An 18,633-nucleotide genomic window follows, 5' to 3' on the forward strand; every position below is an offset into this window, starting at 1 on the left:
CCAGCATTGAACAGACCTGAGCAAGGGCGTTTCCTGATTTAGTTTCTGTCTATAGGCTGGGAGCAACAAAATGGAATCGTGGTCAGATTTTCCGAAAGGAGGGCGGGCGAGGGCTTTGTATGCGTCGCGGAAGTTAGAGTAACAATGATCCAGGGTTTTACCAGCCCGGGTCACGCATTCGATATGCTGATAAAATTTAGGGAGCCTTGTTTTCAGATTAGCCTTGTTAAAATCCCCAGCTACAATAAATGCAGCCTCAGGAAATATGGTTTCCAGTTTACATAGAGTCCAATGAAGTTCTTTCAGGGCTGTCGATGTGTCTGCTTGGGGGGGATATACAGTGGGGCAAAAAAGTATTTAGTCAGCCACCAATTGTGCAAGTTCTCCCACTTAAAAATATGAGAGAGGCCTGTAATTTTCATCATAGGTACACTTCAACTATGACAGACAAAATGAGAAAAAAAAATCCAGAAAATCACATTGTAGGATTTTTTATGAATTTATTTGCAAATTGTGGTGGAAAATAAGTATTTGGTCACCTATTAATGGCACCTGTTCAAACAGGTGCCATTAATACAGGTAACGAGTGGAGGATAGAGGAGCCTCTTAAAGAAGAAGTTACAGGTCTGTGAGAGCCAGAAATCTTGCTTGTTTGTAGGTGACCAAATACTTATTTTCCACCACAATTTGCAAATAAATTCATAAAAAATCTTTTTAAGTGGGAGAACTTGCACAATTGGTGGCTAACTAAATACTTTTTTGCCCCACTGTACACGACTGTGATTATAATCGAAGATAATTCTCTTGGTAGATAATGCGGATGGCATTTGATTGTAAGGAATTCTAGATGAACAAAAGGACTTGAGTTCCTGTATGTTGTTATGATCACACCACGTCTCGTTAATCATAAGGCATACACCCCCGCCCTTCTTCTTACCAGAGAGATGTTTGTTTCTGTCGGCACGATGCGTGAAGAAACCAGGTGGCTGTACCGACTCTGATAACGTATCCCGAGTGAGCCATGTTTCCGTGAAACAAAGAACGTTACAATCTCTGATGTCTCTCTGGAAGGCAACCCCTGCTCAGATTTCATCTACCTTGTTGTCAAGAGACTGGACATTGGCGAGTAGTATACTCGGGAGCGGTGCGCGATGTGCCCGTCTACGGAGCCTGACCAGAAGACCGCTCCATCTGCCCATTCTGCGGCGCCGTTGTTTTGGGTCGCCGGCTATGATCCGATCTATTGCCCTGGGTGGTGGACCAAACAGAGGATCCGCCTCGGGAAAGTCGTATTCGTGGTCATAATGTTGGTAAGTTGACGTTGCTCTTATATCCAATAGTTCCTCCCGGCTGTATGTAATAAAACTTAAGATTTCCTGGGATAACAATGTAAGAAATAATACATAAAAAAACTGAATACTGCATAGTTTCCTAGGAACGTGAAGCAAGGCGGCCATCTCTGTCGGCGCCGGAAGTTGGGAGATGTGATTGTTTCCACCTCCCTCTAGGTGGGGTGGATTTCACATGACTGGGCAGGACTGCAGCCAAGGGTGGGCCTTGGAGGACATAGGCCTACCCATGTGGCTGCCATGCCCACCCCTGAGGAGCCAGGCTCAACAAATCAGAATGAGTTTTTCCCAACAAAAGGGCTTCATTACAGACAGAAATACTCCTCAGCACCCCTCCACCCACCCTCAGTATCAGGAATGAAGATAAGACCCAGATGCAGACAACGTCAAATTAACAATGGTTTATAATCCAACAGGGGCAGGCAATAGACAGGTCAAGGCAGGCAGGGGTCAGTAAACAAGAGGTGGGGCAACGGTACCGGATGGCAGGTAGGCACAGGGTCAGGGTAGGCAGAGGTCAATAATCCAGAGGTGGGGCAAAGGTACAGGTAGGCAGGCAGGCTCAGGGTCAGGGGCAGGCAGAGTGGTCAGGCAGGCAGACTCAGAGTCAGGACAAGCAAGGGTCAAAACCAGGAGGGCAAGAAAAAGAGAGACTGGGAAAAGCAGTAGCCGAGACAAAAAACGTTGATTGACTTGACAAACAAGACGAACTGGCAACAGACAAACAGAGAACACAGGTATAAATACACAGGGGATAATGGGGAAGATTGGCGACACCTGTAGGGGGGTGGAAACAATCACAGACAGGTGAAACAGATCAGGATGTGACAGTACTCCCCCCCTCTAGTGGTGCCACCTGGTGTTCTACCTGGGCGCATACCTGGTTGACAGGGGTGCCGGCAGTGGAAGTCGGCGATAAGGGCTGGGTCCAGGATGTCTCTAGCGGGGACCCAGCACCTCTCCTCCGGGCCATAACCCTCCCAGTCAACCAGGTACTGGAAACCCCTGCCCCGTGGTCGAACACTCAGGAGGCGTTTCACCATGTACGCCGGATGGCCATCGATGACACGGGGAAGGGGAATGGGCCTGGAAACAGAAGACAAAGTGCTGTGAGACACAGGCTTAATCCTAGACACATGGAAAGGTGGGTGAATACGGAGGGTACGGAGTAATAAAAGACGAACAGCAGTGGGGCTAATGACTCTAGAGATAGGGAACGGGCCGATGAAATGGGGCGGAAAGTTTACGGGACTCCACCTAGAGGGGCAGGTCCCGGGGTGGAGTGTCATATCCTCTGCACAAGCCGATAGCGTGGCACAGGGGTCCGGTGGTGATCCGCTTGTCGCCTATACCTGGAAGTGGTCTTCAACAGGGTGGCCTGGGCACAGTTCCAGGTACGGCGATAGCGGCGGATGGACATCTGGGCAGAGGGATTGCTGACTTCCTCCTCTTGCTCAGGGAAGAGCGGAGGCTGATATCCCAAGGAACACTTGAAGGGCGAGAGACCCGTGGCAGAGCAAGGAAGGGTGTTGCGGGCGTACACAACCCATACCAGTTGCTAACTCCAGGTGGTAGGGTTGGCGGACACTAGGCAGCGAAGAGTCGTCTCTAAGTCCTGGTTCGCTCGCTCCGACTGGCCGTTGGACTGGGGTTGGAATCCGGATGACAGGCTGGCCGATGACCCAATGAGCGAGCAGAACACCTTCCAGAACCGGGACGAGAACTGCAGACCCCTGTCGGAGACCATGTCCACCGGGAGTCCGTGGATCTGGAAGACGTGCTGGGCCGTCTATTTGGCCGAGGGTAGTTTATGAAGAGGAATGAAGTGGGTGGCTTTCAGGATGACAGTGGGATATATGGGACCAGGGACGGTGAGGGACAGGCAGTGGTTGGAGAAGACCAGCCGGAGCTTGCCGAGGAGTCTTGTTCTGTGCACAGATCGTGCAGGCGGCGACAAACGCGGCAACATCCAGAAGCATAGTAGGCCACCAAAAGCGTTGTCGCGTGAAGGCACTCCAGGACCGCAGAGCAGACAGTGTCAGGCACAAACATCCGGTTATCTGGGCCCCCCCCCCCCAAGGGTTTGGCTCGGACCGCTGCGCCTCCCGGACCGGTTTCCCTATACCCCAGATGAGTGCCGTCGCCAGGCACAAGGTGGGAAGGATGATCTCGGGCTCCGGGGTGGTAACCGTGGGGTTATAGCGGCGAGACAGGGCATCTGGCTTGACGTTCTTGGACCCCGGCCGGTAGGAGAGGGAAAAGTTGAACCGTGTAAAAAGCAGGGCACATCTCGCTTGCCTGCAGTTGAGGCGCTTGGTTTTTTGGTCGGTCCACACAATAAACGGATGTTCCGCCCCTTTTAGCCACTGCCTCCATTCCTCCAACGCCATCTTCACCGCAAGAAGCTCCCGATTCCCCACATCGTAGTTCCTCTCCATGGCATTGAGGCGGTGGCAGAAGAAAGCGCAGGGATGTAGCATAAGGTCCAGGGCAGAACGTTGGGACAGGACAGCCCCCACTCCGACATCTGAAGCATCGGCCTCCACCACGAACTGATGGGAAGGTTCAGGATGAACCAGGATAGGATCAGTGGTGAAGTGGTGTTTAAGGTCCCGGAACTTTGGTAAAGCTGAGTGCAGACAGGGGGGAGGTCAGGGTGCTGTAAACCCGGATAAAGCGGTGATAAAAGTTGTCAAACACCAGGAAGCATTGCAGCTGCACCCTGGAAGTAGGCTGAGGCCAATCCACCACCGCTCTCACCTTCTCGGGCTCCATCTGGACACTCCCGGCAGAGATGATGTAGCCCAGAAAGGGAATGGTGGAGCGATGGAACTCGCACTTTTCCACCTTAACAAACAACTGGTTCTCCGGAAGGCGCTGGAGAACCTGTCGGACGTGGAGCACATGTTCTTGGGGGGAGCGGGAGAAGATGAGGATGTCATCAATGTAGACGAAGACGAACCGGTTCAACATGTCGCGGAGAACATCATTCACCAGAACCTGGAACACGGCAGGGGCATTGGTGAGGCCAAAGGGCATGACCAGATATTCGTAGTGGCTGCTGACCGTGTTGAAGGCGGTCTTCCACTCATCCCCCTCTCGTATCCGCACCAGGTGGTAGCCGTTTCGCAGATCCAGCTTGGAGAAAACAGTGGGCCCCTGGAGCGGCTCGAAGGCCGAGGAAATTAGTGGTAGCGGATAACAATTCTTCACAGTAATGTAATTGAGACCTCGATAGTCAATGCACGGGTGCAGGGTCTTGTCCTTTTTCTCCATGAAGAAGAACCCTGCGCCAGCGGGAGAGGAAGAGGGACGGATAAATCCTGCAGCTAGGGAGACCCCAATGTAGGTCTACATAGCCTTGGACTCTGGTCCGACAGAGAGTACAGACGTCCCCGGGGCGGCGTGGTGCTGAGGAGAAGGTCAATCCCGCAGTCATAGTGTTGGTGCGGCGGAAGGGAAGTGGCCCGGGACTTGCTGAACACCTCCTGGTACTCCGCGGGAATGGCAGAGAGGTCCGGAGCAGCTTCCGAGCCCCCAGGAAGACATCCCGGGGAAAGTTGCGCCGACTTCAGGCAAAGGCGTTGGCAGAACGGACTCCAGCCCATGATAGCACCCGTAGACCAGTTGATGAGGGGATTGTGTCACTGGAGCCAGGAGAATCCCAAAATAACGGGAATTTGGCAGGACTTGATGAGAAGGAATTGAATGGTCTTGCTGTGATTCCGTGACACACGTAGGTTGATGGGAGTGGTGTTATGGGTGACCTGACCTATAGCGCACCCGCCCAGCACTCTAACATCCATGGGAATGGAGAGGGGTTGAGTGGGGATGTTCAGCTCGGAAGCCAGTGTGACGTCCAAAAAGCTCTCATCGGCCCCTGAGTCAATGAGGACCCTAAAATCTCTCCTACTTCCAGGAGAGATTTGGACTGGTTTCTCAACAGCAGAATGACATGAAAAGGGGTGCGAGAAAGGGAAGCAGAAAAGTTCTCCATATGGCTCACCAGAGTACTCGCTCCTACTGGTGACCCTGGTCTTTTACCGGGCAAGAGGACACAAAATGACCAAAAGTCCCACAATACAGACAGCTCCTTGTGTTGATCCTGTGAGTTCCCAATCGCACACTCCCTAAAAACTTGAGACATCTGTGGCATTGTGTTGTGTGACAAAACTGCACACTTTAAAGTGGCCTTTTATTGTCCCCAGCACAAGGTACACCTGTGTAATGATCATGCTGTTTAATCAGCTTCTTGATATGCCACACCTGTCAGGTGAATGGATTATCTTGGCTAAGGACAAATGCTCACTAAAAGAGACGTAAACACATTTGCGCACACAATTTGAGAGAAATAAGCTTTTTGTGAGTATGGAACATTTCTGGGATTTTTTATTTAATCTCATGAAACATGGGACCGACACTTTACATTACAAGTTGCGTTTATGTGTATATATACAGTTGAAGTTGGAAGTTTACATACACTTATGTTGGAGTCATTCACTCCACAAATTGCCTTTAAATTGTTTAACTTGGGTCAAACATTTCGGGTTGTCTTCCACAAGCTTCCCACAATAAATTGGGTGAATTTTGGCCAATTCCTCCTGACAGAGCTGATGTAACTGAGTCAGGTTTGAAGACCTCCTTGCTCACACACACTTTTTCAGTTCTGCCCACAAATTTACTATAGGATTGAGGTGGGGGCTTTGTGATAGCCACTCCAATACCTTGACTTTGTTGTCCTTAAGCCATTTTGCCACAACTTGGAAGTATGCTTGGGATGATTATCCATTTGGAAGACCCATTTGCGACCAAGCTTTAACTTCCTGACTTATGTCTTGAGATGTTGCTTCAATATATCCACATAATTTTACTCCGTCATGATGCCATCTATTTTGTGAAGTGCACCAGTCCCTCCTGCAGCAAAGCACCCCACAACATGAAGCAACCATGCTTCATGGTTGGGATGGAATTCTTTGGATTACAAGCCTCCCCCTTTTTCCTCCAAACATAACGATGGTCATTACGGCCAAACAGTTCTATTTTTGTTTCATCAGATCAGAGGACATTTCTGCAAAAAGTACAATCTTTGTCACCATGTGCAGTTGCAAACCGTAGCCTGGCTTTTATATGGCGGTTTTGGAGCAGTGGCTCCTTCCTTGCTGAGCGGCCTTTCAGGTTATGTCGATATAGGACTCGTTTTACTGTGGATATAGATACTTTTGTACCTGTTTCCTCCAGCATCTTCACAAGGTCCTTTGCTGTTGTTCTGGGATTGATTTGCACTTTCCGCACCAAAGTACGTTCATCTCTAGGAGACAGAACGCGTCTCCTTCCTAAAGGAGGGGTATGACGGCTGTGTGGTCCCATGGTGTTTATACTTGCATACTATTGTTTGTACAGATGAACGCGGTACCTTCAGGCATTTGGAAATGGCTCCCATGGATGAACCAGACTTGTGGAGGTCTACCTTTTTTTTTCTGAGGTCTTGGCTGATTTCTTTTTATTTTCCCATTATGTCAAGCAAAGAGGTACTGAGTTTGAAGGTAGGCCTTGAAATACATCCACAGGTACACTTCCAATTGACTCAAATGATGTCAGTTAGCCTATCAGAAGCTTCTAAACCATGACATCATTTTCTGGAATTTTCCAAGCTGTTTAAAGGTACAGTCAACTTAGTGTATGTAAACTTCTGACCCACTGGAATTGTGATACAGTGAATTATAAGTGAAATAATCTGGCTGTAAACAATTGTTGGAAAAATTACTTGTGTCATGCACAAAGTAGATGTCCTAAACGACTTGCCAAAACTATAGTTTGTTAACAAGAAATGTGTGGAGTGGTTGAAAAACAAGTTTTGATGACTCCAACCTAAGTGTATCTAAACTTCCGACTTCAACTGTATATAATAATTGATCAAGCCTACAAGCAATACAAGACTCTATTATTATGGTGGGAGATTATATTACGGTTTTAAATACCTGAATGGAATGTAAAGGAAATCACACAACAAACTATCACCCTTATGAATTTAAGGAAATCACAAATATCATGGATATATTGGAACTAGTGGATATATGGAGACTTAAATATCCTGACCTAGTGAGATATACATGGCGGAGGCTTAATCAAGCTAGTTGTCTTGATTACTTTCTTATGTCATTCACACTGGCACCAAAAGTTTAAAAAGTGTTGATAGGGGACAGAATGCAGTCGGACCATCAAATAATTAGCATATACATTACTCTTACAGAATTTCCATGTCGGTGAGGATATTGGACATTTTATCAAAGCCTTTGGATGACAACTTGTTTTTAACCAGGACAGAATAATTTATAACTGACTTTTTCATAAATAACATAGGTACAGCAGATTCCCTTGTTGTATGGGACACTTTTAAATGTGCCTTTAGAGGTCATGCAATTCAATCGTTAAAACAAATGCAATTTAGGTAAAAAATAATTCATATTAACAAAGGAAATAGAGGGACTAACAGTATAGATAGATATCAATAAAAACTGTATCATAGAGGCACAGAATATGTTAGAGGAAAAACAAAAATAAATGGAGGAACTTATTCAAGAAAGATCAAGTGTAATGTATATTTTTAAATAAAGCGAACTGGATGGAATATGGGGGAAAATGCATCAAATAATTTTTTTCATCTTCAACATAGAAATGCTACCAAAATTGTTACAAGTTTTTTGTTGTTGCTATTAATAATGTAAAATGAACAGTTGTAAATAACGACTCATGTGAAGGCCAAATTACAGAGGAGGAACTTGATGTAAATGAAGACTTTAAGTCTGGGACAACTCCAGGGCTGGATGACATACCAGTTAAGGTATACCAAACCTTTTTTGATGTATTCACAGGACCATTATTAGCATGTTTTAACCAGTCCTATAAAAATGGTAAATCATAAGATACTCAATAAGGTCTTATATAATTATTAATGAAACAGGACCCAAGTGGTAAATATAAAGATCCAGTCCATTTAAAACATTTGAGGCCCCTTACACGTCAGTGTTGTGATGCAAAAACTCTAGAAAAATGAGAGAGGGAGGATAATTAAATAGAATTAAAAAGGTATTGTCGGATATTATTCATCCTAATCAGACATGGATGATACATTGGAGATAATATAAGACAAGCACTGGAAACAATAGAACACTATGACAAATCTGGGAAACCATAGCTGACTTTGAAAAGGCTTTTGATAAAGTACGACTGGAATTCATATATAAATGTCTGGAATATTTCAATTTGGGAGAAACTCTTATACAATGGGTTTAAGTTAAGTATAGTAACCTTAGGTGTTAAATAGTAAATAAGGCTAGTTCTCAGAAAGTATTCAACTGTCAAGAGGAGTAAAATAAGGTTGTCCACTATCGGCATTTATATTTATTATGGCAATCGAAATGTTAGCTATGTTAGCTAAACCAGATCCAACAATAATATCAACGAGCTACAAATCCAGGGCTTAAAAACAAAGGTGTCATTGTACACTGATGATTCATGTTTTCTTTTAAATCCACAATTTAGATCCCTCCACAGCTTCATAGAGGATCTAGATCATTTTTCTAACCTCTGGACTACAACCAAATTATGATCAATATTACATATTGGATCACCAAAACATGCTACTTTTACATTACTGTGTAGTTTACCAATAAAATGGTCTGACGGTGAAGTGGACATACTCAGTGTTCATTCCCAAAATAAATAAATAATCTCACTACAATACATTTGAATAGAAAGTTAGCAAAAATAGATAAGATCTTGCTACCATAGAAAGGAAAACACCTGTCTATTTGTAGAAATCTCACCCTGAATAACTCTTTAGTCATATCACAGTTTACCTATTTGCTTATGGCCTTGCCTACACCTAGCGAACAGTTTTTTTTTAATTATATGAGCAACAAATGGAAAGTTGGTTGCAATTTCAGTTTAATCCACCAGAAAAGACAGAACAAATATTACAACAAATATGATGGTTAAACTCAAATATACAAATGTATATATATAAATATATACATTTTTAATTCTAAATAAAATTGTATAATCATTGTAAATTATAAATAAATAGGACTGGTGGAGTTATGTCACACATGCAGCTAACAAAATGGAAATGTCTGCGCTACTCAAAATGACAACCAACTAATTGCGGCATTAGCACAAAAGAGAGGCAAGTGGAAGGGAGAGAAAGTAAGGAACTTGCCTGTCAACCCTGCATTAAATACCAAAATTGGTAAAATAAAATTGTGATAAATAAAAAAGTATACCAGTTTCATTTAAGGACCAAAACATTGACAGCTGTGCCATATAGATTACAAAATAGTTGGGAAGAGATTTTCGATGTACCAATTCCATGGGACATGGTTTATGAACTGATACACAAAACAATGCTGTATTCAAAACCTTTCAGTTTAAATTATTATACAAAATTCTTGCAAACAATAGAATATATATATATGGAGGATACAACCATCCCAGCGTTGCAGATTTTGCTGCGAAGAGACAGAATCATTAGATAATTTGTTTTGGTACTGTCCATATGTAGCTTGTTTTTGGTCGCAGGTTCAGGAATGACTGAAGAATTACAACATTTACCTGGAGCTAACTCTGCAAATATGTCACGGTCGTTTGTAGAATTAACGGACCAAGGCGCAGCGTGCGTAGAGTTCCACATGTTTAATTAAAGAAACTCACCAAAACAATACAGAACAAAAACAAAACGTGAAGTCAAATGCAGTGCAACTGGCAACTACACAAGAACAAACAAGACCCACAAAAACCCAGTGGAAAAAAGGCTGCCTAAATATGATCCCCAATCAGAGACAACGATAAACAGCTGCCTCTGATTGGGAACCATACCAGGCCAACATAGACAAATAATAACCAAGATAACCCACTCTAGTCACACTCCGACCTAACCAACATAGAGAATAAAAGGATCTCTATGGTCAGGGCGTGACACGACCCCCCCCCAAAGGTGCGGATTTCGGCCGCAAAACCTGACTCATTAGGGGAGGGTCCGGGTGGGCATCTAACGTCGGGGGCGGCTCCGGTGCGGGGCGAAGTACCCACTCCGCTCGCGGATACGTCAGCTTCGGTGGCGGCTCTGGTGCGGGGATCGTCGCCGGAAGCTCTGGACCGTGGATCGTCGCCGGGGACTCCGGACTGTGGATCGTCGCCGGAGGAACTGGACCGTGGATCGTCGCCGGGGACTCCGGACCGTGGATCATCATTGGAGGCTCCGGACTGGGAACCCTTGTTGGAGGCTCCGGACTGGGAACCCTCACAGGAGGCTCCGGACCGGGAACCCTCGCTGGAGGCTCTGGACCGGGAACACTCGCAGGAGGCCCTGGACCGGGAACCCTCGCAGGAGGCTCTGGACCGGGAACACTTGCAGGAGGCTCTGGACCGGGAACCCTCGCAATAGGCTCTGGACTGGGGACCCTCGCCGGAAGCTCTGGACCGGGAACCCTCGCAGGAGGCTCCGGACCGGGAACCGTCGCTGGAGGCGCCGGACCGGGAACCGTCGCTGGAGGCTCCGTACTGCAGACCGTCGCTGGAGGCCTGGTGCGTGGAGCTGGCACAGGACGTACCGGGCTGGGGAGACGCACTGGAAGCCTGGTGCGTGGAGCCAGCACAGGACGTACTGGGCTGTGGAGGCGCACTGGAGGTCTGGAGCGTAGAGCTAGCACAACGTGTCCTGGATAGATGACAACCTTCGCACGGCAAGTGCGGGGAGCTGGCACAGGACGGACCAGACTGTGGAGGCGCACTGGAGACATGGTGCGTAGAACCGGCACAGGACATACTGGGCCGTGGAGGTGCACTGGAGGTCTGGAGCGTAAAGCTGGCACAACGTGTCCTGGACAGATGACAACCTTCGCACGGCAAGTGCGGGGAGCTGGCACAGGACGTACCGGGCTGTGGAGCCGCACTGGAGACATGGTGCATAGAACCGGCACACATTGTACCGGAACGATGACACTCTCCTCAAAGCGAGTGCGGAGAGCTGGCACAGGTGGCATCGGACGGCTAACACGCTCCTCAGGGCGACTGTCTTGCCTCTCCAGCCAAACCAACAGCTCTCACTCATCACTCTCCTCAACTTTCGCCAACCACTCCTCGCTCAATCTATCCCAATATTCCTCCTCGGTCTCTGACTCACCCCTCAGCTCCACCGACCACCCTGTGGCCCCCCCCCCAAAAAAATTGGGAGGCTGCTTCTTGGGCCTACGTCGTGGCCGCGAACCCCGGTGTCGTCGCTGTCCCTCCTTCGCTGCTTCCGCCTGCTTCCATGGCAGGCTTTTGTCTCCAGCCATTATTTCCTCCCAAGTCCAGGATGTCTTTACCTCCTGGATATCCTCCCAGGCCCAGGATACTCTCTCCTCCTGTGCACGCTGCTTGGTCTGTGAGTGGTGGGATCTTCTGTCACGGTCGTTTGTAGAATTAACGGACCAAGGCGCAGCGTGCGTAGAGTTCCACATGTTTAATTAAAGAAACTCACCAAAACAATACAGAACAAAAACAAAACGTGAAGTCAAATGCAGTGCAACTGGCAACTACACACAAACAAACAAGATCCCACAAAAACCCAGTGGAAAAAAGGCTGCCTAAATATGATCCCCAATCAGAGACAACGATAAACAGCTGCCTCTGATTGGGAACCATACCAGGCCAACATAGACAAATAATAACCTAGATAACCCACCCTTTTCACACCCCGACCTAACCAACATAGAGAATAAAAGTATCTCTATGGTCAGGGCGTGCCAAAATAGCACTGCTGGGTGATTTAAAAAGTCATAGTCAATCGATCAATTATATAATAATGTTTGTCATTAATTTACAATCTGTAGAAAATGTTTGTTAAACTTTTGTGAAGTTTTGTGAAACATCACAGCAGCGTTGAAAAATATAAGGCAAATATAAATAAAAAAAATAGATGAGAGGGGTTGAGTGGAGCTGAAGGGGGGGGACTAAAAATAATAAGATATCTAATGTAAAATATACTGTGTCCGTGAAATATATATACGTTCAGAACTTTTGTGAAACAGCACAGTTGAAAAATACATGTCAAATAAAAATCAAACGGAATGGTCTGGATGGTCTTCAGTGATATATGCGAGGGGTTGAGAGAAGGATGGGACTAAAAATAAAAAAAGATAACCGTTGTAAAATATACTGCGTCCATAAAATGTATATAGTATGTATAAACTGGAAGTAGAAGACTAAGCGTTGTCGTCCATTAGTTTACTCCAATTATGGGAGGGGTGGTAGGGTTAGGGGAAAATAATAAAGTAAAATATACAGTACCAAGCAAAAGCCTGGAACACCTACTCGTTCAAGGGTTTTTCTTTATTTTACTATTTTCTACGTTGTAGAATAATAGTGAAAACATCACAACTTTGAAATAACACATATGGAATAATGTAGTAGCCAAAAAAGTGTTAAACAAATCAAAATATATGTGGGAACTCCTTCAAGACTGTTGGAAAAGCATTCCAGGTGAAGCTGGTTGAGAGAATGCAAAGAGTGTGCAAGCCGTCATCAATGCAAAGGGTGGCTACTTTGAAGAATCTCAAATCTCAAATATATTTTCATTAGTTTATTTTATTTTGTATTTAACCTTTGTTTAACTAAGCAAGCAAGTTAAGAACAAATTCTTATTTACAATGACGGCCTACCAAAAGGCAAAAGGCCTCCTGCGGGGACGGGGGCCTGGGATTAAAAATAATAATAAATACAATATAAATTGCAGATACTGTAGATAGTTTACCACTTTTTTGATTACTACATTATTCCAAATGTGTTATTTCATAGTTTTGATGTCTTTATTATTATTCTACAATGTAGAAAATAGTAAAAATAAAGAAAAACCATGGAATGAGTAGATGTGTCAAAACTTTTGACTGGTACCGTATATTTACAAAAAATATATATGGGGGATTGGAAATTATGTAGACAATAACATTGATGGAAGCCACAATCTATCAGCAACGTTAAAGCTGATCTACCCGCTAAAGAAAAAGTAGTGGAGGTACGCTGAAAAATTAGACTGAAATTTTTTTTTTGTCTTCATACCTTTGAAAACGTCTTTCCTCCTTTAAGCTCCTGCAATGACAAGAAGAAGCAGATGAAATACCTGAAGCACAAACTCATGTGTGCTGCCAACACTTTCAGAAGAAACACACCTTCTTTCCTTCTATAGTCTATTCTACAGCATATGACATTTAAGTGGCTAGGATTCTTATTTCAAGTGCATTCAAACACTAGGAGACTAAACAAATTAAAGGAAGGAACCACTTGAAAAGTTTGATTATAAACAATCAATCTTTTCATTCTAAATAATCTTACAGAATGTGGTTTTAACAGTGGGCACTTGTATGCTACACTAGAAGAAAAGGTGTCTTATAAAACCACAAAGTGTATAGCTGAGACGTTAACAACAGTTTACATGCATTACATTATAGTGTCCCCACTCCCTACAGATGAACTGATCTGAGTTCTGAGGACTCCATGTCATAGTAGCAGATACTGAGCTGTGTGATTCTAGCCACACCCTGATCTCCAATCAGTCATTACTGATACAATAAAGGTAGAGTCACATTTTTCAATCCTCATATTTGCTGATACCATGGTAACACCATAGGGAGGAGTACTGTACAGTAGGTCCCGTGTAGCTCAGTTGGTAGAGCAAGTCACTTGCAACACCAGGGTTGTGGGTTTGATTTGCTAGGGTTGTGGGTTCGGGGGACCAGTACAAAAAAAGTATGAAAATGTATGCACTCACTACTGTAAGTCACTCTGGATAAGAGCGTCTACTAAATTAGTCAAATGTACTGCAGCTAGCATTGTCGCTAATAAGAGCGTAAAGTAAACAACAAAAAATATAAAAAAGAGTCCATAGAACTTCTACGCTGACTGCAAAAAATACATTGAAAAACACCTGTCAAAGTTGATCTAGTGTGTAGTAGGTGTGTGAAAAGTCTGGGAATGTCTCATTTACATCAGAGTTGGAGATAAAAAAGTAAGGGAGAAGGCTTCCATTAACAAGGTATACTTAATACCAGAGTAACTACAGATTCATTTTCTTATAACAGGTTAACAATGTAACTAAAAGGCACTTTTGAGACAAAGAGAGCCTGGGCAAAAAAGCTTACGCAGTAAGTAAAAGTTGCCCAAAATATGCATAACATTTTAGAAAGACACTACAGCAGGGCAACATTTTCTCACTACATAGGCTGTTTTGCACTAGGAAAATATCTCCCCAATGTTTGTCTACACGATACCATTATTTGGTACGGTAAAACACTACAGAATAGACAGTACCATTATTTGGCAGGGTAAATGACTAGAGCAGGGGTTGATGGGAGATGTAGTTACCTTGCGTACAGAAACCCTGCAGATGCATCGGTCCAGGACTCCAGTGGTAGGATTGGCACTCATTTTACAGACGAAGGAGAACTTCTTTTTCCAACGAACACAGTTCTGCTGAACCTCCTCCCTATAGACAGACAGAGATCACCATCACGATCATCATCATCAATCATTATCCTCATACCATTATCATCGTCAATATTATCAGTTTCTCTAGCTCTGTTTTGGGCATCTCTCCGGCCAATGCTTACTGTACAGTACATAATCAAGAGCCAAGCTCAAAAGTACAGCAAATGAAAACCACCTGCTCTGCTGTAGCACAGACAGAAGGGGTAACCCAGACACGTCACAGACTATAAAGCTGAAGCATCCATTTAGAAAGTTTTCTCACCACCAAATATTGTAGTTAACTTCTTCGGGGTAGGGGGCAGCATTTTCACTTTTGGATAAATAGCATGCCCAAATTCAACTGCCTGCTACTCATCCCCAGAATATAAGATATGCATATCATTAGTAGATTTGGATAGAAAACACTCTGAAGTTTCTAAAACTGTTTGAATCATGTCTGTGAGTATAACAGAACTTATGTAGCAGGCAAAACCCAGAGAACAAACCATTCAGATTTTTTTGTTGTTGAGGTCACTGTCTTTTCAATTAGTTTTCATTGGGAAACCAGATTTCTAAGGGACTTGTTTATAGTTCCTACCGCTTCCACTGGATGTCACCAGTCCTTAGAAATTGGTTGAGGTTTTTCCTTTGTGTAATGAAGAAGTACGGCCATCTTGAATGACAGTCACTTGAAGTGAATTGTTTAAGAGAGGCACATTACGAGAAAAGTTGCGTCAGTTTGTTTTCTTTTTGTATTGAACACAGATCATCCCGTCTTCAATTTGATCGATTATTAATGTATAAAAATACCTAACGTTGTATTACAAAAGTAGTTTGAAATGTTTTGGTAAAGATTACATGTAACTTTTTAAATATTTTGTAGGGACGTTGCGCAAGTTGGAAGCTGTGTTTTTTCTGGATGAAACGCGCCAAATACATTGACATTTTGGATATATATCGACGGAATTAATCGAACAAAAGGACCATTTGTGATGTTTATGGGACATATTGGAGTGCCAACAAAAGAAGTTCGTCAAAGGTAAGGCATGAATTATATTTTTATTTCTGCGTTTTGTGTCGTGCCTGCAGTGTTGAAATATGCTACTCTCTTTGTTTACTGTTGTGCTATCATCAGATAATAGCATCTTATGCTTTCGCAGAAAATACTTTTTGAAATCTGACACGTTGGCTGGAATCACAACGAGTGTAGCTTTAATTTGGTATCTTACATGTGTGATTTAATGAAAGTTTGATTTTTATAGAATTTTATTTGAATTTGGCGCTCTGCATTTTCCCTGGCTATTGGCCAGGCGTCCCACCTACCCCAGAGAGGTTAAAGGAAGTCCAGACGCGGGTAGTGGAAGAGGATGGAACTAGGTGAAACTGGGCCGATATTCTGCTAATGTCTCATCGATGAAACATCTAATTTCAATACATTTTTCTGCTCCCAAAACTAGAATCTGTTACGAACACAGTGCACAAAGTTTTATAGACTTGATACTTTGCCAGTTTAAAAAAATTGCGTTGTTTAGAAGAGGTGCAAGGTCGAATTGAGTTTGTGCACACGCGCACTTCACAGAGGTGGCGTTCCCTAACGGAAATATGCAAATACATGTTGCAAAGCGCCAATAGGATCTCACTAGCTCGTGCTTGGCTTTTCCCACCTCCTTGATTGTTCTGCCTACTAAGCTTAATTTGCTAACACTGTAAATGACACAGATGAACTATATTGGGTTAGTTATAAATATATTTGGCTGTAGTAAAGGGACTATTACACACATCAGATACATTACACTGCCAAAGACAGAGATCTACTGCTTGGAAAGCCCCTTACGTTCAATGCTCAATGCTACTACACTGCCACCAATGACTAACTAGAGAATGAAACCTAAAGTCAGATTGTAAGTGTGTGGGTGTGTGTGCTTGCTTGGTGCATAGGTATGTTATTTTCTGCATATGATTCCTCTTTTCGATGCCAAACCCACCACTGGTGTGTGTGGCCAAAGAGCTCTATTTTCATGTCATCCAACAAATTTAAATTCCTGGAGTTTGCTAAATGGCATTGGCACTTGGATTGGAACTGATTTGTCAATAACAGCTGGTGCGCGATGTCTAATATTAAAGAAGTCTCGAGGTATTGCTCGCCTGAGGTAGAGTACCTTATGATAAGCTGTAGACCACATTATATACCAAGAAAGTTCTCATCTATATTATTCATAGCCGTCTATTTACCACCACAGACCGATGCTGGCACTAAGACCGCACTCAACCAACTCTATAACGCCAAAAGCAAACAAGAAAATGCTCACGCAGAAGTGGCACTCCTAGTGGCTGGGGACTTTAATGCAGGCAAACTTAAATCAGTTTTACCACATTTTTACCAGCATGTCACATGTGCAACCAGAGGAAAAAAACTCTAGACCACCTTTACTCCACACACAGAGATGCATACAAAGCTCTCCCCCGCCCTCCATTTGGCAAATCTGACCATAATTCTATCCTCCTGATTCCTGCTTCCAAGCAAAAACTAAAGCAGGAAGTACCAGTGACTTTCTCAATACGGAAGTGGTCAGATGACGCGGATGCTCCGCCACAGAACTGTTTTGCTAGCACAGACTGGAATATGTTCCGGGATTCCTCCGATGGCACTGAGGAGAACACCACCTCAGTCATCGCCTTCATCAATAAGAGCATCGACGACGTCGTCCCCACAGTGACCGTACGTACATATCCCAACAAGAAGCCATGGATTACAGGCATCGAGCTACAAGCTAGAGCTGCCGCTTTCAAGGAGCGGGACACTAATCCGGGCGCCTATAAGAAATCCTGCTATGCCCTCAGACGATACATCAAACAAGCAAAGCGTCATTACAGGATTAAGATTGAATCCTACTTCACCGGCTCTGACGCTCGTTGGATGTGGCAGGGCTTGAAAACTATTACAGACTACAAAGGGAAACCCAGACGCGAGCTGCCCAGTGATGAGCTACCAGACGAGCTAAATGCCTTTTATGCTCGCTTAAAGGCAAGCAACACGGAAGCATGTAAGAGAGCACCAGTTGTTACGGATGACTGTTTGATAACGCTTTCGGTAGCCGATGTGAGTAACACCTTTAAACAGTTCAACATTCACAAAGTCGCAGGGCCAGATGGATTACCAGGACGTGTATTCAAAGCATGTGCAAACCAACTGGCAAGTGTCTTCACTGACATTTTCAACCTCTCCCTGACTGAGTCTGTAATACCTACATGTTTCAAGAAGGCTGGTCATGGCTCACATCAACAGCATCCTCCCGGATACCATAGACCCACTCCAATTTGCATACCGCCCCAACAGATCCACAGATGACGCAAACTCAATCACACTCCACACTGCCCTTTCCCACCTGGACAAAAGGAACACCTATGTGAGAATGCTGTTCATTGACTACAGCTCAGCGTTCAACACCATAGTGCCCACGAAGCTCATCACTAAGCTAAGGACCCTGGGACTAAACACCTCCCTCTGCAACTGGATCCTGGACTGGCAGTGTGGTGCCAGGTCAACAACCTCTCCCTCAATGTGAGCAAGACAAAGGAGCTGATCGTGGACTACAGGAAAATGTGAGCCGAACAGGCCCCCATTAACATCAACGTGGCTGTAGTGGACCGGGTCGAGAGTTTCAAGTTCCTTGATGTCCACATCATCAACAATCTATTATGGTCCAAACACACCAAGACAGTCGTGATGAGTGCACAACAAAACCTTTTCCCCCTTAGAAGACTGAAATATTTGGCATGGGTC

At 44.5% G+C, this 18,633-nt stretch overlaps 1 protein-coding gene across 3 annotated transcripts in view; it reads right to left on the minus strand.

Moving 5' to 3' along the window:
- Nucleotides 1–18,633, minus strand: part of LOC120020893 (protein FAM102A-like) — a 76,150-nt gene that overhangs the window by 13,147 nt on the left and 44,370 nt on the right. For 2 of the 3 annotated variants that reach the window (XM_038964512.1, XM_038964513.1), the window contains exons 3-4: nucleotides 14,748–14,868; nucleotides 13,446–13,475 (exon numbers count right to left, since the gene is read on the minus strand). In XM_038964512.1, coding sequence (XP_038820440.1) covers nucleotides 13,446–13,475; nucleotides 14,748–14,868 — 151 coding nt within the window. Of the gene's footprint in view, nucleotides 1–2,229; nucleotides 2,436–13,445; nucleotides 13,476–14,747; nucleotides 14,869–18,633 lie in introns of those variants that run through there. The other variant, XM_038964514.1, reaches the window with a different exon arrangement.

The sequence above is a fragment of the Salvelinus namaycush genome, chromosome 26, assembly GCF_016432855.1.
Source record: "Salvelinus namaycush isolate Seneca chromosome 26, SaNama_1.0, whole genome shotgun sequence".
Taxonomy (NCBI): Eukaryota; Metazoa; Chordata; class Actinopteri; order Salmoniformes; family Salmonidae; genus Salvelinus; species Salvelinus namaycush.